This window comes from Benincasa hispida, chromosome 4 (assembly GCF_027475165.1).
Source record: "Benincasa hispida cultivar pf3 chromosome 4, pf3_genome.v1.1, whole genome shotgun sequence".
NCBI lineage: Eukaryota > Viridiplantae > Streptophyta > Magnoliopsida > Cucurbitales > Cucurbitaceae > Benincasa > Benincasa hispida.
The window spans coordinates 13779338-13802063 of NC_143481.1; the positions used below are offsets into that span (position 1 = coordinate 13779338).

Consider the following 22726-nt stretch of genomic DNA (forward strand, 5'->3'; position numbering starts at 1 on the left):
CCAATTATAATAGTTGGTGTTTTCAACTATTATAACCTACGAACTATAATAATCAACTCAACGGCCAAGATGTCCCCTAAATGTTCTAACTAAGCAGCTAAGCAGCGCATAAAATTCTTAAATATGCCCTGTTTTGTATGGACTCTCTTTGTTGGGTTGATCCTCTTCCTCAACGGATTGAAGGTTTTTGTAGGATAGATGTTTTTACTCTATCATTTGAGGTTTAATGCAAGTTCTTTCTTTGAAGAGAAAAACAAAAAAAGTCATCATATTGGTTCTCTCATTCTTCCTCTTGAGTATTAAATAACAGACATTACATTTTCCATTTTACTTTGCCGAACTCCATGACGCTGAAAAATTAAGGGTTTATCTTTTAGGGAGAAAAATTTTAGCATTACATCAGCACGATATATTTCAATAACTAAAATCAATAAAGAAGGAATATTGTTCTCCATGATACTTATTTACATTCAGCACCACTGCAACGTACCAGGACCATATTAGCTTTTATATTCTTATAATTCTAAATTTATGTTGGTTTCTAATTTTTGGAATTTTTATTGAGCTAATGCTTAGAACAAGGCTTGTTTTACAAGAAACTAGCCTTTCTTCTGAAGCTTTCTAAGGATGTAGAAGATATTTCAAAAGGCATTCTGTTTTGCTTTTTTTCTAAAGTTACTAAACCTAAGATCTCTTTTTCTTTTTCCCAATTTTATTAATTTTTTTATTCTTTCTGATGCATCTTGGATGACTCAGACAACAGAAAGTAAGATTCACCTACAATTTTCGATCCCTTTAAATATAATGGGAGGACCAAAGAATGCTACACTAGTCATTAAGCAAACATATCTTGATTATTGCTAGTAAAGGACATCCTAGGCGAGTGGCTGCAGAGGTCGAGCCACTCCGAGCAAGACAATTTGAATAGCTGAATTTTCTTTATTCATTAATCAAATATGGAAGCTTTACTGCAGAGACATGTTATTGGATTTCCAATTGGATCAGCAGCATTACAGGTTGAGCAATCAGTTCAGAGATTCTTACCCGATCTTGCTGGCCAATACAACATGCCCTCTTCGGACAGTAAATATCCAGCATTAAAACAATGTAAGAAATCCCAAACCCACCCCCCCCAAAAACTCATGGTTCAAAAAATGGATGAATGAACATGAAATGGGTTTTTGGATTGAGAATAGTCTTCATTTTGCAGGTAGTAAAGCTTCAATGCTTAGCAGGGTGAACAAGCTTGGTAAAAGAGCAGACAGCTTTGCGCATGGAGTCCGGGAGCACGGTGAGTTCGTTGTTCTACTTTATTAGTTCATTATTAAGATAGAGAACAGAAAATTGGGATCACAAAACGATGTGCTTTGATTTACTTATTACAATCCAAAGTGAGCTGTTTGTAATGGAAGTTTGATGGAAACTTTTTGGTTTATGGAACTGCAGTGAGACTAGGATCTAAGATCACGGAAACTGTAAAGGGAAAGTTGAGCTTAGGTGCTAGAATTCTTCAAGTAGGTGGATTGAGAAAAATCTTCAAGCAATTGTTTAATGTCGGAGATAGCGAAAAATTGTTGAAGGCTGTCCATTGCTATTTGTCAACCACAGCTGGACCCATTGCAGGTCTGCTCTTCATATCCACAAATAAGATCGCCTTCTGCAGTGACCGATCAATCAAAGTTTCTTCCCCCACTGGAGAGCTAGTTCGATTCCATTACAAGGTAAGCTCGCCAAGAAATGGTTGCTTTCTTGTTCTTTGTCATTGTCGTTGTTATCATCTTCCTCTCTCGCTTTCTCTGCGCTAAAGCACGAAAGAAATGGTTGTTTGCAGGTAGTGATTCCAGTAGGAAAAATTGAGAGAATCAATCAGAGTGAGAATGTGAAGAAGCCTTCACAGAAGTACATGGAAATAGTTACAGTTGATAATTTTGACTTCTGGTTTATGGGATTCTTAAATTATCACAAAACTCTTCAATATCTTCAAGATGTGATCTATCAAGAATGCAAGAAATGCTAGATGCTTGGAAGATCATTGAAGCAGAAATGTTCATTGTTTCCTTCCCCTTTTTTTATCATTTGAAATAGGAGGAAAAATTCACAATACAATTTACTCAATTGTACAAATTCTCTTGTGAATGCAAGTTGTTATGTTCTTCAGTTCTTCAAATCTTACAATTTACCGAATCTTTCTGTAAGAAGAGTCACCTATTGGAGAAGCATCATCACCATATGATGATTTTTTTTTCAATTAAATATTGTCAACAATTAGTAGTAACATCAATGTTTAGATTGATTTGGTTCAATTGGTGAAATACATTCAGAAAGAGGCTAAATTTGTCATCAGTACTTTTAAATTTGCTTTGTCTCAGCTGGAAAGTCTTATCTCTAATCAGTTGATGTTCGAGTTAACCAAGAATGGAGATGAGTTATTCTCAGTTCAACTGTTTGACACGAATTTAATAGGTTAATTTTAATACTATCATTGGAGTAGAAATTCGTTAGAATGAAAACTGAGACTATAATGAGTGTGATGGTGGATTAAGATCTCAATTTTCATTTCAGATCATATTCACATTGTGCTAAGTCTCAATTTTTATCCAATGTTCAAACACATTTTAACTTCAAAAGATAGTTTGAAACGGTTGTGAAGAATTGAGGGTAGTATTGTAATTTCCCAAAGAATGAGAGTATTTTTTAAACAATAGGCGAATAATTTAATGCTAGTAACCTTTTGTATTAATTATTTGGAATAATCTAAAAGCCCATCTTTGACTCTAATACAACAACACAATTCTACCACTTCAAGAAATTAAGGACCTGTTTTGTTAAAACATTTTGTACAACCATTATTTTGTAATATTATAAATTTATAATATATTACATCATATTTATATATTTTTTACTTTAAAAAAATTTATTTGAGTCTATAATATGACATATTGTATTTCTGTTATCTTTATGTCGAAAAAGGGTTGGTTTGCCATAGAGGTTTATTTATAATTCTCTTATGGGCCTAGGGCTTCCTGTCTATCTATTTATTTGAAGAGTCTTTTTGTATTTCAATGTAACAAAATAATAAGATTTGATCGTAGTTTTTTCTCCCTGGGGGACGAAACCCTAGGCCACAAAACCCTAGCCACCATTGATGTGTCTCCTTCGACGACCAATTTTGAGATAGCTGACACGATTAAGGAAGTTGTCCAACAATACCTAGAGACCGCCTTACCTCACCTTCTTCAACAAATGAGTGTCATCGGAACGACAACCCAATCCGTCGACAGATAGATCGGATTGCGCCCAATCAAAGAGAATCGGCGTCCATATCTGAGCGATGCCCAGTCACCCTTCAGCCGCGGACTCATCGATCTCCCAGGTGCAGATGGTGTTCGGCGGACAGATCCGGTCGCAGCAGTCGATCACACACAACCTTCCTCGAATCCAGAACACTCGACGGCAACCAGATCTGTCAATCTTCCAGCAGCTTTCGCGCACAACTCGGTCAATCTCCCAGCAGGCTTCACGCATCCCAGCAGGCTTCGATCGACAGCCCTAGGGTTCGAAGCCGCGGCGACCTTTCTGCCTCGACTAGCCACGGCTTCGCTGGTGGGTTTTCTGACCAGTAACCTCCGGTGGTGGATCGGCCGGTCCTCTCTGACTGCAGTGACACCGATCCGGTCGCTTTTCCGATGAACTCTCCGACAGGTCTGATCGGGGCGTGTTCTGATGAGATTAAAAGCAGATTTCTTTTCCTCCAGCAACAGCTCGCGAATTTTGGGTCAGTGCTTGGTACAAACTCAAAAATTGTTCAACCGGAATCGTCCAATTTACAGCTAGGCTTCAAGAACCCGGTAAACTCTTTATCTGGATCAATAGAACACTCTGCAGGGATTATTATTGGAGAAAAGTTGAATGGCGAAAATTATTTCTCCTGGTCTCAATCCATCCGAATGGCTCTAGAAGGAAGATAGAAATTTGGCTATCTAACTGGGGAGATAGCCAAACCTGAACCACGAACGTATCTGGAGAGCAGAAGATTCATTGCTATGATCAGTTCTGGTGAGTACATGGAACCCCAAATTGGCTGACCGTTACTTTACACAGCGACTGCCAAAGAGATCTAGGATACAGTACAACAGTTGTATTCACAGAAGCAGAATGCATCCCGCCTTTATACCTTACGCAAACAAGTCCATGAATGTAAGCAAGGAGCTATGGACGTCACGTCATACTTCAACAAATTGTTTGTGATACTGATGATTGTGTTGAGACTAATAATTGTAGAGTGGACAGAGATATAGAGATTGATGCAAATGATGAAAAAATAGAGGAAATTGGTGCAAATGATGAGAAAATAGAGGGAATTGAGGAGGATGGAGAAACTGATGGAGAAGACAACACTGAAGAAATAACTCTAGCAAACGAGAATAGTGGAAGGGAAGGTGATTGTGTGGGAGACTCTTCTAACGAAAGATCCATAAATCAGATGGCTAGCTGCATAAGGAACTGAAGAAGAGGAAAATCGAGAATCGACTCTTAATCTTCCAATTGCCTTGAGAAAAGGGACTAGGTCAAGTACAAAAGTTCCCTATCACATGACATATAGTAACCTATCTCCTAAGTTCAAGAGGCTCTTACACCAGCTAATACGGTATGGTTCCAATAATATTAAACGAGAAAGTATTTTTTTTGGCAATGAAAAAAAAAAAAAAAAAAACCCCTCCTGAGTGGAAGGCTGCGGTTATGGAAGAAATAAGAGCCCTAGAGAAAAATGGAACATGGGAATAGGTTACTCTTCCTAAGGGGCACAAGACGGTTGGATGTAAATGGGTATTTACTGTCAAGTACAAATTCGATGGCTCGATTGATAGATATAAGGCGAGACTGGTTGCCAAAGGCTTTACCCAGACCTTTGGTATTGATTACTCTGAGACATTCTCTCCTGTGGCCAAACTCAATACAATCCGGGTGCTATTATCTGTTGCTGTTAACAAAGATTGGCCTTTGCACCAGTTGGATGTGAAGAATGCGTTTCTTAATGGAGAACTCGAAGAAGTTTATATGAGCCCTCCACCCGGCTTTGAACACCACTTTAACCATCGGGTTCGTAGATTGAAGGAGTCTCTGTATGGGTTGAAACAGTTGCCAAGAGCCTGGTTTGACAGATTCACCATGTTTGTTAAAGCTCAGGGGTATGATCAGGGGCACTTAGACCACACGTTGTTCATAAAAAGGTCGAGTTCAGGAAAGACTTCAATACTTATTGTGTATGTAGATGACATTGTTTTGACTGGTGATGATACTGATGAAATCATAAGACTTAAAACGAAGAATGCTGAAGAATTTGAAATTAAAGATCTGGGAAAATTGCGATACTTTCTTGGGATGGAGGTGGCCCGATCGAAAGAGGGTATATCTGTATCACAACGAAAGTATACTCTAGATCTCCTCAAAGAAATAGGAATGACTGGGTGTAAACCTGTAGACACCCCGCAGAGTATAATGTCAAACCGAGTAATGTTAATAATGGAGCTCCTGTTAGCAAAGAAAGATATCAGCGGTTAGTCGGGAAGTTGATATATTTATCTCACACGAGACCTTATATATCATATGCCGTGAGTGTTGTTAGTCAGTTCATGCAAGCTCCCTATGAAGAACATATGACAACAGTTGAACGCATCTTACGGTATTTAAAGGGCACTCCTGGTAAAGGTCTTCTGTTCAGGAAGTCTAGTAAATGTGGTATAGAAGCATATACAGGACTGGGCTGGATCTACTGTTGATAGAAAGTCTATGTCTGGATATTGTACGTTTGTCTGGGGCAATCTGGTCACTTGGAGAAGTAAGAAACAGGGAGTGGTTGCCAGGAGTAGTGCAGAAGCCGAATATAGGGCCATGTGTTTGGGGATATGTGAAGAGATCTGGTTGAAGAAAGTATTAACAGATCTTCAACAAGACAGTGAGCTTCCAATGAAGTTGTTTTGCGACAATAAAGCAACAATTAGTATTGCCAACAATCCGGTCTAGCATGATAGGACTAAACACGTCAAGATTGACAGACATTTCATTAAAGAAAGATTGGACAATGGGAGCATATGTATTCCCTACATCCCTTCAAATCAGCAGATTGCAGATGTCCTTACAAAGGGGTTGTTAAGACAGAGTTTTGATTACTGTGTCAGCAAGTTGGGTCTGATCGATATTTACGCCCCAACTTAAGGGGGAGTGTCGAAAAAGGGTTTGTTTTCCCTAGGGGTTTATTTGTAATTTATTTATGGGCCTAGGGCTTCCTATCTATCTATTTATTTGAGCAGTCTTTCTGTATTTCAGTGTAACTTAATAATAAGATTCAATCGTGGTTTTTTCTCCTTGCCCTAGGGTTTTCCACGTAAATTAGTCTTGTGTTTCTCTTCTTCTATTTTTATTTTTATCACATACACAACACAACATAACTAACCCTAGCACAATAGTTTAAATACCAACATTCCCCTGCAGCTCCTACACTTGGAACCACAACCAGCTAACCCTCTGTCTGGGGTGTAATTCCCTTTCTACCCGTCCTCTTCTACTCTTTCTTAATGGGAGGCCTACCACAACCAAAACGCAAAATGATGAACACCCCTGCCTTAATGATTAGCGCATAACAGTTTTAGAACGTTATTTGGTCACTTTTTGTACTCTATTGGCCATGTTAAGACAACCTAATTAAGAACCTAAGGCAAAACTTCTACTTTCTTTGGACTTTTGTTTTCCATAGTTCTTCCAGGAGATATTTCGGCTCAGAGGGAATGATACTATTTTCTTAAGTTGGAACTTCATAGTGGAGCAACCTGGAGGATCCAATTTCCATACCTTTTTGTCTTTCCTTCTTCCAATAGCAAAATCTTTGATCAGAATAATGCTCAACTCTTCCAATTCTTCCTTGTGTAAATTTCTTCTAGAAACAATATTACAAGAGTGGGTTTTATTATCTCAATTTCAAACATAATGCTGAAGCATTTAACTGCTTTGAGATTGCATAAAACCGTGGAAATTTTAACAAAAGAGGTGGAGATTGTTGATTTCCAATCCAAATGTCATTCCAAGGGAAGACTTCCTCAAGTGGTTAATGACGTGTGACACCAAAATTTTGAATTTTTCCTTAAGTGTAGGTTGCTGCCTGGTTTCTTGTTTTTCACAGTCCATCTATCTTTTTCATGAAAATATATCATTACCCGGTGCCACAACTCATTTGTTTGTCCAAACAACCATTTGTCAATAAGGTTTCATTCATTCTTTGAATTTCCAATGCCCAACTTCCAAATTCAAGAGGTTTGGTCTTATCGCAATATGCCAACTGATCAAATGCCTCAATCTCCCTTCACTATTTCCTCTGGAAACTAAGTTCCTTATTTTTCTTTCTAACTTTGAGCTACCTTGGTTTTTTTTTTTTTTTTATTTTTTTTATTTGTATTTTATTTTTACAAAGAGCTATGTTCCTCGGTAAAAGAAACAAGGCAATAAAGTTAGCGTAAGGCGCAAAAGAAAGCGCTTTTTTTCTTTTGTGAAACACACCATATATAAAAGTAATACATAAAGAAGAGAAAGCATAGTCGAAGAGGAAATATGGAAATAAAAAGACTCTTTAACACAAGAAAATTTTGCATTTAGGCTTCATAAATTTGATTGTTTATTTAATAAAGAAGGACAACCCTAATTATTACTATATTTTTAAAAATAACAAAAAAAGCCCCAAGGCCCGGGCCAGTGCTTAAAGCCGGGAGGGCTTTTTAAAACACTGGACATATAATATGTTGAAATGCATGTGAGAACTGTATCACAAAGTGTCAAATCCATTCCTACCCCCCAAAGGGCATCTGCAATAAGATATTAGATTTTCATGTTTGCATCCCAATATGCCAGCGACATTCTTCTTGCACTCTATTCATCAGACGCATGTGTTCTTTTTCATTGTAACTTGGGAAATGTCTGTACGTAGGTCTTTTTGATCAAATCATACATTGTGCTGAAAATGTTGACATCGTTGAATTATTCAAGCATCTCCATTCAAAGGTAATATTTTTGAAGTACTTATTTGTTTCCTTGAGTTTTGCATGCTTGGTTTTCATGTTACGACATCTTCCCAGGTAATGCTAGGTTTGCCCATGCTAGAAGGAACCAATCCTGCTTCATGCTTTCCATGTAGTGCTATTGGTTATGAAGCTGCCTGCTACAGTCGTATATGGAGTGAGGTAAACATTACCCTTCGAGCACGTAAATCATTTTTGGAATTTGCTTTACTAATAAATATATGCATAACATGTTCTAATTTTTTAAATTTTTTTGTAGTTCACTGTCGTAATAATTGTATCATTTAAAATGGAAAGGGGAAATAGGGTGTTCATGTGCAGTTATGTACTGGGCATTGGTTATCTTTGTTTAAAGAAAACATAAACAGCAATCTAACTTTTGCAGGTTTTTTCTGCTGATATTTTTTTCTCAAAGTTTCGCGGTAATCTTTTGAACCAATATATTGGCTTGCAGTTCAGAAACAAGGTAATAAACTTGCATTATGCATCAAAGTTTGATTTGTCATTTGGATTAATTTTATATCACCATTTCAATTTGTTAAAAGACAAAAAGAGAGAAAGCGGAGGCATAAGATTTATATGGAAAACCCTAGAACATGGAGAAAAAACCACGATAAAGAGTCTCCGTTTTATTAAATTTTTACATAATGTGAGAGATACAAGAGGATTCTTATTTATTGGCTCCAACAAGCCTAAATACAAAAAAGGAAATAAAAATAAGGTAAAGTAAATAACTATAACACCCTAGGACTAAAAACAATCAACCAAGTCCCTTATTTCCAACACTCCCCCTCAAGTTGGGGCGTAGATATCAGTCAGACCCAACTTGCTAACGCAAGAGTCAAAACTTTGCTCGAGTAATCCTTTAGTGAGAACATCTGCATCTTATTGATTTGATGGGATATATGGAATACAGATACTGCCATTGTCCAGTTTCTCTTTTATAAAGTATCCGTCAATCTCCACATGTTTCATTCGATCATGTTGTACTGGATTATTGGTGATGCTTATAGCAACTTTATTATCACAATAGAGTTTCATAAGTTAGACACCATCTTGATAAAAATCATATAGTACTTTCTTCAACCAGATTTCTTCACAAATTCCCAAACTCATAACTCTGTGTTCAACATCCGTACTACTTCTAGCAACTACAATTTGCTTCTTACTTCTCCAAGTAACCAGGTTACCCCACACAAAGGTATAGTACCTGAGGTACGCTTTCTGTTGGTCACTGATCCTGTCCAGTCAGAGTCGGTATAGGCCTCAATGCATTTCCTATCAATTTTTCTGAACATTTGACCTTTACCAGGAGTGCTTTTCAAATATCTCAGAATTCGATTCACAACCTCCAAATATTCTTCATAAGGTGCCTGGATAAACTGACTGACAACACTAACAACATAGGAAATGTCTGGTCTGGTATGTGACAAGTAAGTTAACTTTCCCACCAGACGTTGATACCTTTCTTTATGAATTGGAACTTTGTTAATAGAATCTCCTAGTTTAGTATTAAATTCTATAGGAGTGTTAGCAGGTCTATATCCATTCATACCTGTTTCCTTTAACAAGTCAAGAGTGTACTTTCGTTGTGAGACAGAGATTCCTTCCCTTGATCTGGCCATTTCCATTCCAAGGAAATATTTTAGATTTTCGAGGTCTTTGATTTCAAACTCATTTGCCACCTTCTTTTTTAGTTTGGTAATCTCATCAATATCATTTCCTGACAAGACAATATCATCCACGTACACGATTAGGACAACAATTTTCTCAGACATTGACCCTTTTGTGAACAATGTATAGTCAGAGTGTCCTTGAGTGAACCCTTGGGACTTCACAATGGTAGTAAACTTTTCAAACTAAGCTCTCGGGACTGTTTCAGACCTTATAAGGATTTCCTGAGTTTACATGCCTGATGATCAAACTGAGCTTCAAAACTTGGAGGAGGGCTCATGTACACCTCTTCTTCTAAATCACCATTTAGAAAGACATTTTTCACGTCAAGTTGGTGGAGAGGCCAATCTTTATTTACTGCAACATAGAGAAGAACTCGAATTGTGTTTAATTTTGCTACGGGAGAGAGTTTCTGGATAGTCTACTCCATAAGTTTGAGTAAACCCTTTCGCTACAAGACTGATTCTCTCTCAAACCTAAGAGTTTTACATTTTTTATTATGTGGAATATTTTTCCCTCTCCCCTTCAACTTCCTCCCCTTCTCCCTAACCTTGTGAAAGGTTGGTTGATCTGATTTGCCGCTGCCGAGAATTTCTCTTAAAAAAAGAAAGGGTTCCCAAATGCTTGCGGTAGTTGACCTTTCGAAAGAGTGGTAATGGATTTGGTAATCCATGAACCACCTGTGGTGTTAATCCACAAAATTTGGATAATCCTTTGAAAATAGAGTTGGAATCATTCTCCAGCAATCGTTCAAAATTTGGATAATCCTCTAAAAACAGAGTTGGAATTATTCTTCCACAATTATTTGTAAAGTTCTAGCTCAAAAAGAGTCCTGGTTTATATATTCCCTTCACTCCAGGATGTATTGGAATCTAAATACCAATTGTTCTTCCATTAACGCCCCCCTCCTCCTTGGCGCGTATTCCTCCACTAAAATATACTGGTTTCTGTAAGGGTTTGTAAACCAGGTAATGCACTTGGCAATTGCAGCCACCGGCATGGGCCAAATATGTGTTTGCGTTGAAAGGAAGGTCTTGAGCTGAGGGTTGTCGGGAAAGATTTAAAATGTGGATTTTGAAACGAATTTAACTGAATAAAAAGGGAACAATTTCATCGGTCATCGGATTCTCAAAGTAAACTATAACTGGTTCTAGTACATATCCACGACCTTCTCTAACTTTATTATTAGTGACAACGACCCTCCAAATATCTTCATGATGGTATGATATTTGTCCACTTTGGACATAAACCCTTATGGCTTTGCTTTTAGTTTCACCTTAAAAGGCCACATGCCAATGAAAATAGTTGTCTCACTTATATATTTATGATCATCCCTTTATCTAGCCAGTGTGGGACTTTGGTTGTATTTCCAACACCTACTACTACCACCTATGAAGCACAGATACAGATACGGCTACACGATACGGATACGATCGGATACGGCGATTCGCCAATTTCTAAAAAACTAAGATACGGATACGTCATTTTTTATATATATTTTTAATATATATATTTCTAAAAAATGAGGATACTGATACGTTGAAGATACATTTTTTTTTCTTTAAGAAAATATAGGATATAGATAAATTTAGCATACAAATTAATAACAATAGCACAAAATAGAATACAAACACTGAAATACAATACAAAAAAAGCAACATCTAAGATGTTGAAGTACAATAGTTAATAAAATGCAATAGAAAAGTGACTAATATTACAAAGAAGAAGAAGAAGATTAGAGGGAGAAGTATGAAGATAAACGAAGAACTTCTTCATTGAATTGTTGAAGATATTCAAATGGTTTATATTTTGGTGGACTTGGTGGGGACTCAAATGTGAAGATGGAGATTATATGATTCTAGTCTAGGGTTTGGTTTGTTATTTATTTATTTTTTCTTTTAGTTTTGGACTTGAGTAGTGAGCTTCTTAAATAGGTTGCCTAATTTTAGATTGGAAAATATTAGATGAGTTACTTGTCTTTTTTTTTTTCTTAAAAAAAAATACGCATAGAAATAGATACGTCAAATCACGTGTCAAATGCGTATCTAAAAAGTATCTGAAAATATAGATACGTCAAATCGCGTGTCAGATACGTATCTGAGAAATATCGGGAAGTATCGGTATCCGATACGTGTCTGATACTGATTCTTTGCCTCACATGAAGTATCTGTGCTTTATAGACTACCACTTTGGGTCACTTCCATCTATTTATGCCAAATGGACAGGTCATCCCATGTCTTGAGCAGCCTCCATATATCTGAGCCATCGCCTTTGTGATTTTGTTTATAGCAGTTGACAACTAATTCTCTCTAAAAACTCAACATATTCTTACCGTCTCATGTTACTAACTCATACTAACTGGCATAATAGTGCTGCATTGCCCGACACGCTAACTTAAAGGTCTGTACATTGTATCCATAAGGGATTGAATGAACTTTTACCTATCTGATGTGGCAGGTTTTGGCTCCGGGAGGTGCAAAAGAACCAATTGATGTTCTATCAGACTTTCTTGGGAGAGAACCATCAATTCAAGCTTTTATTGACTCTAAGGCTGAATATAGCTTGTGAGGTAGAAGGAATTTTGGTAACTTCCTTCCTTCCATTCTTTTCACAAAAGAAAGAAGTTCACTCGGCGTTTTGCAATTTTGTTTGTTCATCATGGACACATATTTGTACCAAAATCATGATGTCATCTATTTATTCATTTTTCCCTTAATGTTTATCCTGTGTGCATAGGTATTACTTTAGGCAGATCGAATTCATATTATTAATGGTCCATTTGATAACCCCTTGATTTTTTGTCTTTAAAAATCGTGCCTATCTTCTCACCATTTCTTAATTATGGGTTACATCTTTTCTAAGTAAACATTTGAAATTTCTTAATCAAATTCTAAAAATAACTTAGCTTGGATTTTGAAAACACTCCTAAAATATAGACAACAAACAAAGAAACCAATAGAAAAAAGTAGTATTTATAGGCTTGATTTAAAAAAGAAAAAAGAGAAAATCTAAATAGTTATCAAACAAAGCCTATACAACTACTCCGTTTCACCGGAGAAATTGATTAGTAATATTTCCCTACCCTTAGGATTGTTAGCTGGCTAGAGGTTTTCTTATTAAAACATCCTTTTCCACCTTCCTTTGAATTTAGCAGCAGCACGTGGTCAAAGTTAGAGTTTAGCTGTACTACTTTTTTAAAACTTCTTTCAATGTGAAATCTGAAGTGATTGTTTAGGGTATCAGTTAGATTTCATTGGCTCCTATATATTAGGTTTCATAAAGAAACCGTATAACAATTTCCTGGTAGCCAGATGAGCTGATAAGTGATAACAATTAAATTTAGTGGAATGTGGGAGTGGACCCAATAGGATTTGACTTCCATAAATCGTATAATCAGTCAGAACCGACACCCATTTCAGTTGAATTCGAATTTATTATTTAGTTTTTGACCCCTTCCCGTTAGTGTGTATGGGTAAATAAAGATGGATACTTTGTATGGATATATTTATTTATTTTTATGGCTGTTATTTATCAATGAAAATAAAATTATTGAAACCTTTTGCTATGTCAATACTGTTTGTAATTTATTATAAGGTCTTAAAGGGTATTTTTTTTCAGTACAATTATAGGATGAGGGATTGAAATATTGAAAAGCTTTACAAAGATAATGGAGACAACTATATTTTTTTTTTTTTTTTTTTTTTTTAATATATATATAAGACCATTTAGGTAAAACTAAAAGCAAAATTAGGAACACCTATTTTTAAAGTGGACAATTTCATAATATTATTAGATATATAGTGGGATGTTGTCTTTCATAATTAGTTTATATCATAATTTAGGCTCTGTTTGGTAACTATTTGATTTTTGGTTTATTGTTTGTAACAATGATGTCTATAAATATCATTTTCATCTATTGGTTTCTATGTTTTGATTTTTATATTTTGAGCGTTTTTATCCTTCAACGTAAATTTTGAAAACTAAAAAAAAAAAAAAAAAAAAAATAGTTTTCACAAATTTTGTTTTGTTTGAAAATTGGCCAAATAACTCAATTTTTTTATTAAGAAATTTTTAATTTTTTAAAAAAGGAATTTTGACATTCCTATTCAATTTCAAATGCTACTAATAGTATTAGTGGATGAGGTGTTTTAAATGGTGTATGTCAATATCTTCACTCTTGATATTTGTAATGTTATTGCCAACAAGAAGTCGGTTTATAAAATAAGGAACTCATTATCCGAAACTTTTCACATTCTCAAAAAAAAATTGGTTCATGAAATGAGATGCCCATCTCTTCCACGGTTGACACGTTGCATTAGAATTCCAGAGACAGAAGCCAGAAACCCCTATTCAATAAATGCATGGTAAGGAAGAAATCCAAAAGGGTATGACAAAACTCCAAAGTTATTGCTAACAAAAGATGGTACCCCTCACCCCTCTTTGCAGCCCTCCCTTAATTTGGTTCCTTCTTCAATGATTTCTTTACCTGTCATTTTCTCTCTTCATTTTTTTTAAAAGATAAGTAATGAAGAATATGTCGTGACCCTGCCCCTTGTGTCCATTATTATTATTTTTTATTTTGCAAAAAGAAGAAATACCCATATGTGGAAATTACCATAGTTTAGCGACGGTTGATATACTTTTTCTTAAAGTCAGATGTTTAAATCTTCATACCTCTGCTTATTGTACTACAAAAAGAAATTAACATACTTGTTGCACTAAAGTTGGAGCTTTCTGGAATAATGAGAAGTGTTGTGGTGGTGTGGGTTGGATGGTGTGTCTCTTTTAGATTTCTATTTTAGGAAGATTCACCATAAATGGTTCATCAAGTTTCTCAAAGTTCAAACAATTATTGATAGTTCAACTTTCGTATTTTGGTTAACAATTGTCTGGTTGTTTTTACCATGATTGAATTTGATGTTAAAAAGGTGAACTTAATTAACAATTGTTTTTAATTGAGGTAAAGGATGCAATGGATGGAATTCGGGCTTTGCCGAGTCAGTCAGGTTTATCTCCTTCTCACATTGTTCCATGTGTGTAACAAGGCTGCTCACTGAGTAACCCAATATGTTGTTGGTTTTGCTAATCTTTCTTTTGTTTTCTTTGATTCTTTCCAATTTAAAAAAGCTTGGCGGTAGTTGGCTTTTCGGCTTTTTGAGTTAGATTTTAGATGTAATTTTTGATGACCTGAGGCGAGCTTTAATGAATTTTTCTTAAAGAAAATAAAAAGGAGAAGAAAAGGAATTTGCCCGTTCAAATAAGGTTAGTTGACCGAGATCTGAAAAGCTCCATACAATATCTTTCTTTCTTCCTTTCAACTCATTTTGCCCTGTTCTTAAGCTATATGAAAAATCCAATTCTTGTTTTGTCAAATTGTGACTGAGTTTACTTTGGGGTATTAAAAACCGTTTCTAATTCCCGTTTTTCTTTTTTCTTTTTTCTTTTTTTATCTTTTGGGTCTTACTTCATCTTCGGGTCTTCCATTTTTGACGTCTATTTTGGACATATATATATGTAAAAGTAGCTTTTGTGTGTATATGTCAACCAATTGCAAAAGAAGCCCTAAGTTGAAAAAGTTTGCAAAAGTGCACAATGCTAGTTTCGTTTCAACTTTCACGGCAACAAAACACAGGTTCAGTTAGCTTGTTTTTATTTTCCAAATATTAATTGTCACGTTTTGCCTGCCATTACTTCAAGATGACTTTTATACCATATTATTAAGATTGAAAGCATATAAATCATAAACATTAAAAAGGTAAAAGAAAATATGCTCTTTTTCTTTATATTTGTAAATTTCCTGAAAACTAGACTAAGGTAAAATTATGAATATGGTAGGTTTGATAAATAATTAGTGAAATATTGTAGATTTGAAAGTAATTAGAGAAATACTGTAGTATTGTGATTTGATTGGTACAATTTTTTTAAAATTAGATGTAGGTCGAGGGTTGAATACTCGACTTCTTTTTTGTCAACCTTCGACTTTTATTAAAAAAATATTAATCCTTTACCAACTAAATAAAGTATTTTTTCCCTTTTTTTTTTAATATTAATCCTTTACCTTCTCTAAACAAAGTATTTTATGTAAATTCACCGTTCTATTTTTTAATAAGAATATCTTTATATTTCTTAATAATAAGTAAAATTAATTCTAAGAGACATCATAGAAAAGAATAAATTACATTTTTTTTCTTTCATATTACAACTATGATTCATAATTGGAAAATAATAAAATGTAAATTAAAATATTCATATAAATACAACAATTTAATGTTTCTCATTTATTTTAAAATATTAATTAAAAAATCAATGTGTACCATAAGATGGACTTCGTCGATTTTGAATTGGTTGTCGTCGACTTTGAATTCTAGGTTGCTCTGGTTCTTGTTGATGTTGCTCTAATTCTTCTGGATGTTGCTCTGATAGTTCTTGTACATTTGTAGATGCCTCATAGTATAAATATTCATTATGCTCTCCATGGCCATGCTCATGTCCATGCATGTATGAAGATGATGGATTGGCCTCTGAATCATAATATCTTAACCAAAAGTAGCATCATATCAGACTAGCATAATCAGTTTGGTTCTGTGTCTGCGCCATAGGAGGCAATTCTTCCACATTGTGGTTGATCTCATTGAACTCATCTTATACTCAAGCACATCCCCTATACCTAGGAATTGGTGGAGGAGCAATAGGTATATCGTGCATATAATGTATCTCCTTCATATAGCTCTCGTTATTACTGCATATAGTAAGAACCTGATTTGGATCATTTGCAGCATCACAAAGGTGATTGTTGTTTGATCTCTGTGAATTATAAAAAAAATTAGACAATATTTAAAATAAATTTAAATTAAAAATAATTAGACAATATTTAATTATGTATTAGATGACCCATAATTGCTCTTGGACGAATAATGTATCGTCTTGTAATAATATTGTGCAAATTGATTTAATTTTGAGTTGCATCCTTATCAAATTGCCCAATTGGGTATCCGTTGCAATAAACCTTGTATAACAGTGTCATCGTACCACCAAATGTGCAACTTTTTCAAACCAATTTTCAGTTCTTAAGTCGATGTCATGCAATAGAGGTTCAGTATTTCATTCTGATGGGACATTCTCTTGGAGACCAAATTGTATGATCACTCTGTTAGGCAAATGCTACTCACTAATGTAAAAACATATGTGAAGGCTTATCGTCTACCATATGTGTTGATCGTTTGTACAAAAATCAGACAAAGTGTCCATGACAGCCTTGTAAGGCTTCCAAATAATCTAAAACATAAAATATTATATTAAAAATATTGAAGATAGATATATTTAAAATATGTATAAAAAATTCAATTGGGTTTAGTATTCATGTACCTAATATCTTATGACATCACAAAACTTTAGTGCAATTATCAAAAAATTTAACTGCACATGACTTTGACTAAGTTCTGAGTAAAAACATGTATGTTGCTCAACATACTTAGTTATTTCAAACAAATAATGCAATTTTTTCTTTGTTGCACGAAATTTCTATTTGCAACCTTCTTCCCACTTCTTACACCGAATTGCCCAAATCGTCGGTACAATCTCATATGACATGTGACACTTAATAACAAAACACTGCATGTTGTAGCATTTTTTTGTCTTGACAAATTATCCCCTTATATAATTGAGTATTGTCACCATCTACCGTAACTACAATTGGGTCGTGTTCTCGAATGTTATCTGTTACATTCATATCCACATCATTGAATGTATCTGAAGGTAACTCGTGTTCAACAATCAAAATCCAACTCCTCAAATTCATCGTCTGTTTCCATTCTAAAATCTCTATATTGATTGTTAACCACCATATCTTTAAAATCACAGGGTGGTACAATTGATTCAAGATTAGGATCAATACATTGAGTTAGATCTTCAAATTGACTAAAGGGTTATGCATTCAAGTTTATATCCAACCTTACCCGACTCACATTAACATAAAATGTACTAAATTGGGGACATCGCGATTGAAAACATCAAGTTCATTGTTTGTTCCTTAGGAATAGGAAATGATATAAATCTTATTGATTCATGAACTTGATGAAATAAATCAATTAGAAAATAGTATATAGACATCCTGATTTGTTCTCATATCTACACCAAGGGACATCTCTACTATTTCAACAAATTGTTAAAAAAACAAGTCCACTATTCACATTTATGCTAAAACCCCACACGGTGATTGGTCACAACTCCATCAACACCATCAATCACATTACCATTTGTAAACAATAGAAATCCCAAACATTTGTCTGCCATTTTCTAAAAAAAAATAGACAATACATTACTAATTATCAAACTTAAATATAAATAAAAACAAATAAAGATATTAAAAAATATTTAAAAAACTAACAAAAAAAAAAAAAACATTGAACATTAAATTTAAATATTAAAACAATCGAATATTATAAGAAATATATAAAATAAAAATTCACGCAAGTTAATAATTTTGTATTAAATAACATAAAAAATACTAAACTTTTTAAATAAAAAAATACTAAAGAAATAGAATATTATATAAAAAACAAATAATACATTATTAATTATTTTACTAATTATCAAACTTAAGTAAAAAAAAAATATTAAAATATTAAAAATATTAAAAAATTAATAAAAAACTTTGAATATCAAACTTAAATACGAAAACAATCCAATATTATAAGAAATATATAATAATAAAAAAATTTTATTAAATAAAAAAAACTGAACTTTTTAAAATGCACTGATACTTAAAAAATAACAGTAATACTAACAAAATTTAATATTATTTAAAATACAAAAAAAAAAAAAACACTAAGATGATAAATCTAACATGATATAAATATTAAACTATAGAGAAAAAAAACTACTAATATTAATATATAAATATTCTTGAATTCAATGTCTATTAAAAAAAGTTAATATGATAGATTTACTAACATCAATATATAGCCTATATTAAAAAAAGTTGTTTTTAAATATAGAAAAATAAACCAAACTGATAACCTCAATCTATAAGTAATTAAAATGACATATCTAGCATAATATAAATATAACAAAGTATTAAAAACAAAAAACTAGTAAATAAAAAGTAAACTCACGAATTCAATAATGGTTTTACTTTTTTTTCCTCCTCAAAGTGACAAAGGTCCTTCTTTACTTTGCTATTTGTTATCCAACGAAAAACACTACGGAAAAAATGGGATGTTATGAGAATATGGATCCATAACTTATTTTTAATAACTTTAATTCTTTTTTGTTCTTTGTTTCCCAAAGAACAATAAAAACTATAAAAAAAATATATAACAGTATGATAATAGTAATAAAATTTATAATTATTTTTTAAAAAATTAAAATTTAGTAGAGTGAATGTACAAACCTTACAATTTGATGGGCGAATGTGGGAAAAAAGAGGATTTAGTAACAATTTTGGGAGAAGAAGAAGGAAAAAGGTAATGAGGCAAAAAAGGAGAAAGTAATTTGTGAAAAGTAAAATTTGAAAGAGAAGAAAAGAAGGATAGAGAGTACATGAGACACAAAGAGTGATACGAGGAAAAAAGAGGGAGGAAGATTGATGGAGAGTGATGAAGATGGATTTGAGAAGAGTGATTTGAGAAGTGGGTGTTGGGGTTTAAAAATAGGTAGGTCAAGTGTTCAAAACTCGACCCACGGAAGGTGAAGAATTAAAAGTTGCTTCAAAGCTGTCGTTGGAAGGATTAAAGTTGCTGAGGTGAGACAGGTTGAGACTTCAAGTCTCGAGGTGGACAGGCGGGCAAATATTTTGACAGTGGTGCAGGCGGGGCAACAGGTTGAAAGTTGAACCCTCGAGTTGGCTTTGTCGAAGGTTGAAGTCTCGACCTATTGTAGGTCGAGTTTTGAAAACTCGACCATTTTTTTTTTCTGACTACCCTCAACCTTCTAAAAAACTTGCCAAACTATATAAATCCCTAAATACCTTTATAACTACTACATTTCACTAAATAAAAGTTCCAATTATAATATTAAAATAAAAGTTTCCAAGATGAACTAGTAAATATCAATTTATACTTCTAGGTTGTTTCTTGAAATGTACCCTACTAATTTATATCATATGCAACTTGCAAGTAAACTTTACATCAAGTCATGTTTTTGAATTTCCCCTTCTCTATTTTAACCTTGGTATGTTTTCAAAATTTACAAATGGTCCATATCTATTAACTATTTGCTCATGTCATATTGAAAAACGTAAAAAAAAAAAAAAAAAAAAATCAAATTGAGATATTTATAAGAAAAATTCTCACAAATAGAAAAAAATATCAAAGGATTTACATAAATAGCAAAAAAGTATGGATAGACAATGATAAACTTCTATCATTCTTTATTAATGATAGACTTGTATCAATTTCTATCGCTGATAGACATTGATAAACTTCTATCAACCTTCATTAGTGATAGACTTCTATTAGCTTTTATCACTGATAGACTTCTATTAGTGATAGAAATTATCAGCATCTATCAGTGATAGACTTGTATCGGTTTCTATTACTGATATATATCATAGACTTCTATCAGCGCCTATATTACATATAGACATTGATAACAATATTTATCACAAATTAAAATTTTCTTTTTGTATAATTATTTTTTCCTTATTTTTCTATTTTTGAAAATCCCTCATCTTAAAATATGAGAATAAAAATGACATTAGCATTGGCATCGAGTCATGGGAATTCCTTTCACAGCGGTTCAAGATCATTTTTCTTTCGATATATTATCGTTTAATTTAATCTTAGCATCCCTTCTTCTATATTTTGAGAGAAAGAGAATTAAGTATTATTTTTTCTCAAAATTAAATTTATTATTTAGATACAAAAATTTATATTATACATCAGCCTATCAGATAAGCTATAAGCACAGTAAACTTTATAAAACAAAATTTTTATGTTTTCTTTTAAATAATCCAAATAGCTCGAATCAACCCAGTCCAATTCTTCCTCGGTGTATACTAAAAATTAAAAAAAAAAAAAAAAAAAATCTTCGATGGGTTGAATTGGTTCAAAATTCAAACCCCCTAACTAATCAACATGTATGTTGTTAATTAATGCATTTTATAATTACAAGTTGAAATTTGATCCGTTTGATTTTGGCAGGAAAAGTGGAAGAAATTAATTAATAATGAAGGGAAAAAAAGAAAAAAGAAAAAAGAAAAAAGAAAAAAGAAAAAAGAAAAAAGAAAAAAGAAAAAAAGCTGGCCGCCAACAATGTCATATGAATTAACGATTTGTGATTGATTTTCAACGTTTTACTTGGCCATCTAATTATCATTTTCGTCACACCTTAATTTAAATATTTAAAAATAAATATTAATTTATACCTCTAAAATTTTGGAATGACATCTATTTAAATTCTAAACTTTAAAAGTTGTATCAATTCAAACCACAAACTAATAATTGTATCAATTTAAACTCTAAACTTTCATAAGTGTATTAATTTAAACTTTGAACTTTCATAAATATATTAATTTAAACCCTGAACTTTCATAAGTGTATCTCAATAAGACATAATGGAGGGTTTGAGTTGATACAATTACAAAGTTTAGGGTTTAAATTGATATATTTATAAAAGTTCAGGATTTAAATTGATACAACAGTTAAAATTCAAGATTTAAATTGATACAATACCCAAAGTTCAATGGTATAAATTGAAATTTGTCCAAATATTTTAATTTTGACATTTTAGAACATCAAATTAAATGAACAAAAATCAAAATTTTATAAAACTAGTATCATTTATTTCTATTTATCACTTTATAAAAAAGTAGTTACTTAAAAGACATAATGTGTAAATAAAATTAAACAGTGAACTAATTATAGAAACTTAAAAAAATCTTTTTACCTAAATTTTTTTATAAAGACCGAAGAGATCTTATTGATGCTAGCTCAGCTTGTTACACGGTGTTATGATACAAGTTGAATAATTATATGAGTAGGAGATTAAATCATTAACCATCAATATTTAAGATGATAAGTGATGCACTTTATTCACTTAATTATATTAAGATTGACATGAGAGAAGTTCGGCCAATAACTTCTTATATAGTTTCTTCGATTCTTGTAGGAATTGTTGGAGCTCGTTTGACTACTGGAACGGTTTGTTGTTGATTTTTTAAGGGAGCTGAAAGGAATATTGCTGCTATTATTATGTGGAATGTGTGAAATTATTGGAACACCATCAAAGCTTACAATGCTCCTCCTAATCTTGGGTCCGTCATTTTTCAAAGTCCGCCTTTATGCTCAAGAGTTCGGTGCTTGGGATTCTTCTCCTCCCCCTCTTCCCATGGAGAGCATGTCGATTCAGGATGTTTGGAGGTCGCCTACGAGTGGGTGTCGATTCAGGATGTCCTTCTCTGTTCGTTGAATCTGACTGTACTGAGCTGGTTAATTGCCTTAATAAGGTGGATCGAGATTCGTTAGAAGTTAACTCGCTATGTCAAGAGATTGTCTCCTTGGCGTTGGAGATTCACGTTCGTTCTTTCTTATGGTGTGGTAGATCGGCTATGGGTTAGCACATTGCCTTTGGTAATTTTGAGGCTTTATTTTGTAGGTTGCTCTTCTTCTTCCTCTAAAGAAGATGTTCGTTCTTCTTTTGTGTCGTCTTGGTTTTCTCGATTTTAAATGCGGAACTTGGTGGTGTGTCTTTGAGTTAATCTTGTTACTTTGTTCTGGTTATAAAATAATAAATAAATTTCCTCTATCAATCCATTATAATCGATGCTTAAAACATGGAAACATCGTAATTGGTTTCGATAATGAAATTGACTATAAAAATTGTGATAATAAAAAACACAAATTAATTTAAGTTTAAACAAGATATCGATTCAAATTTTCAAGTTCATTCTATTTTAGTTTCAAAATTTTAAAATTTATTACATTTGTGTTCATAGTCTTTTAAAATGTCTATTTTATTTCATGAATTTTGAAAAATATAAATGCTCA

At 33.2% G+C, this 22726-nt stretch overlaps 2 protein-coding genes across 2 annotated transcripts; both read left to right on the plus strand.

The window, feature by feature from the left end:
- The first annotated feature begins 813 nt into the window (after nucleotides 1–813).
- On the plus strand, nucleotides 814–2354 carry LOC150036503 (GEM-like protein 7). The gene is made up of 4 exons (XM_090312687.1): nucleotides 814–1107; nucleotides 1211–1291; nucleotides 1447–1721; nucleotides 1832–2354. The coding sequence occupies exons 1-4, from the start codon at nucleotides 957–959 to the stop codon at nucleotides 2015–2017; spliced, it is 693 nt and encodes a 230-aa protein (XP_090168813.1). The 5' UTR covers nucleotides 814–956; the 3' UTR covers nucleotides 2018–2354.
- A 5064-nt stretch (nucleotides 2355–7418) lies between these two features.
- On the plus strand, nucleotides 7419–12526 carry LOC150036504 (putative thimet oligopeptidase). The gene is made up of 4 exons (XM_090312852.1): nucleotides 7419–8049; nucleotides 8124–8228; nucleotides 8452–8532; nucleotides 12198–12526. The coding sequence occupies exons 2-4, from the start codon at nucleotides 8127–8129 to the stop codon at nucleotides 12306–12308; spliced, it is 294 nt and encodes a 97-aa protein (XP_090168978.1). The 5' UTR covers nucleotides 7419–8049; nucleotides 8124–8126; the 3' UTR covers nucleotides 12309–12526.
- The last annotated feature ends 10200 nt before the right edge of the window (nucleotides 12527–22726 follow it).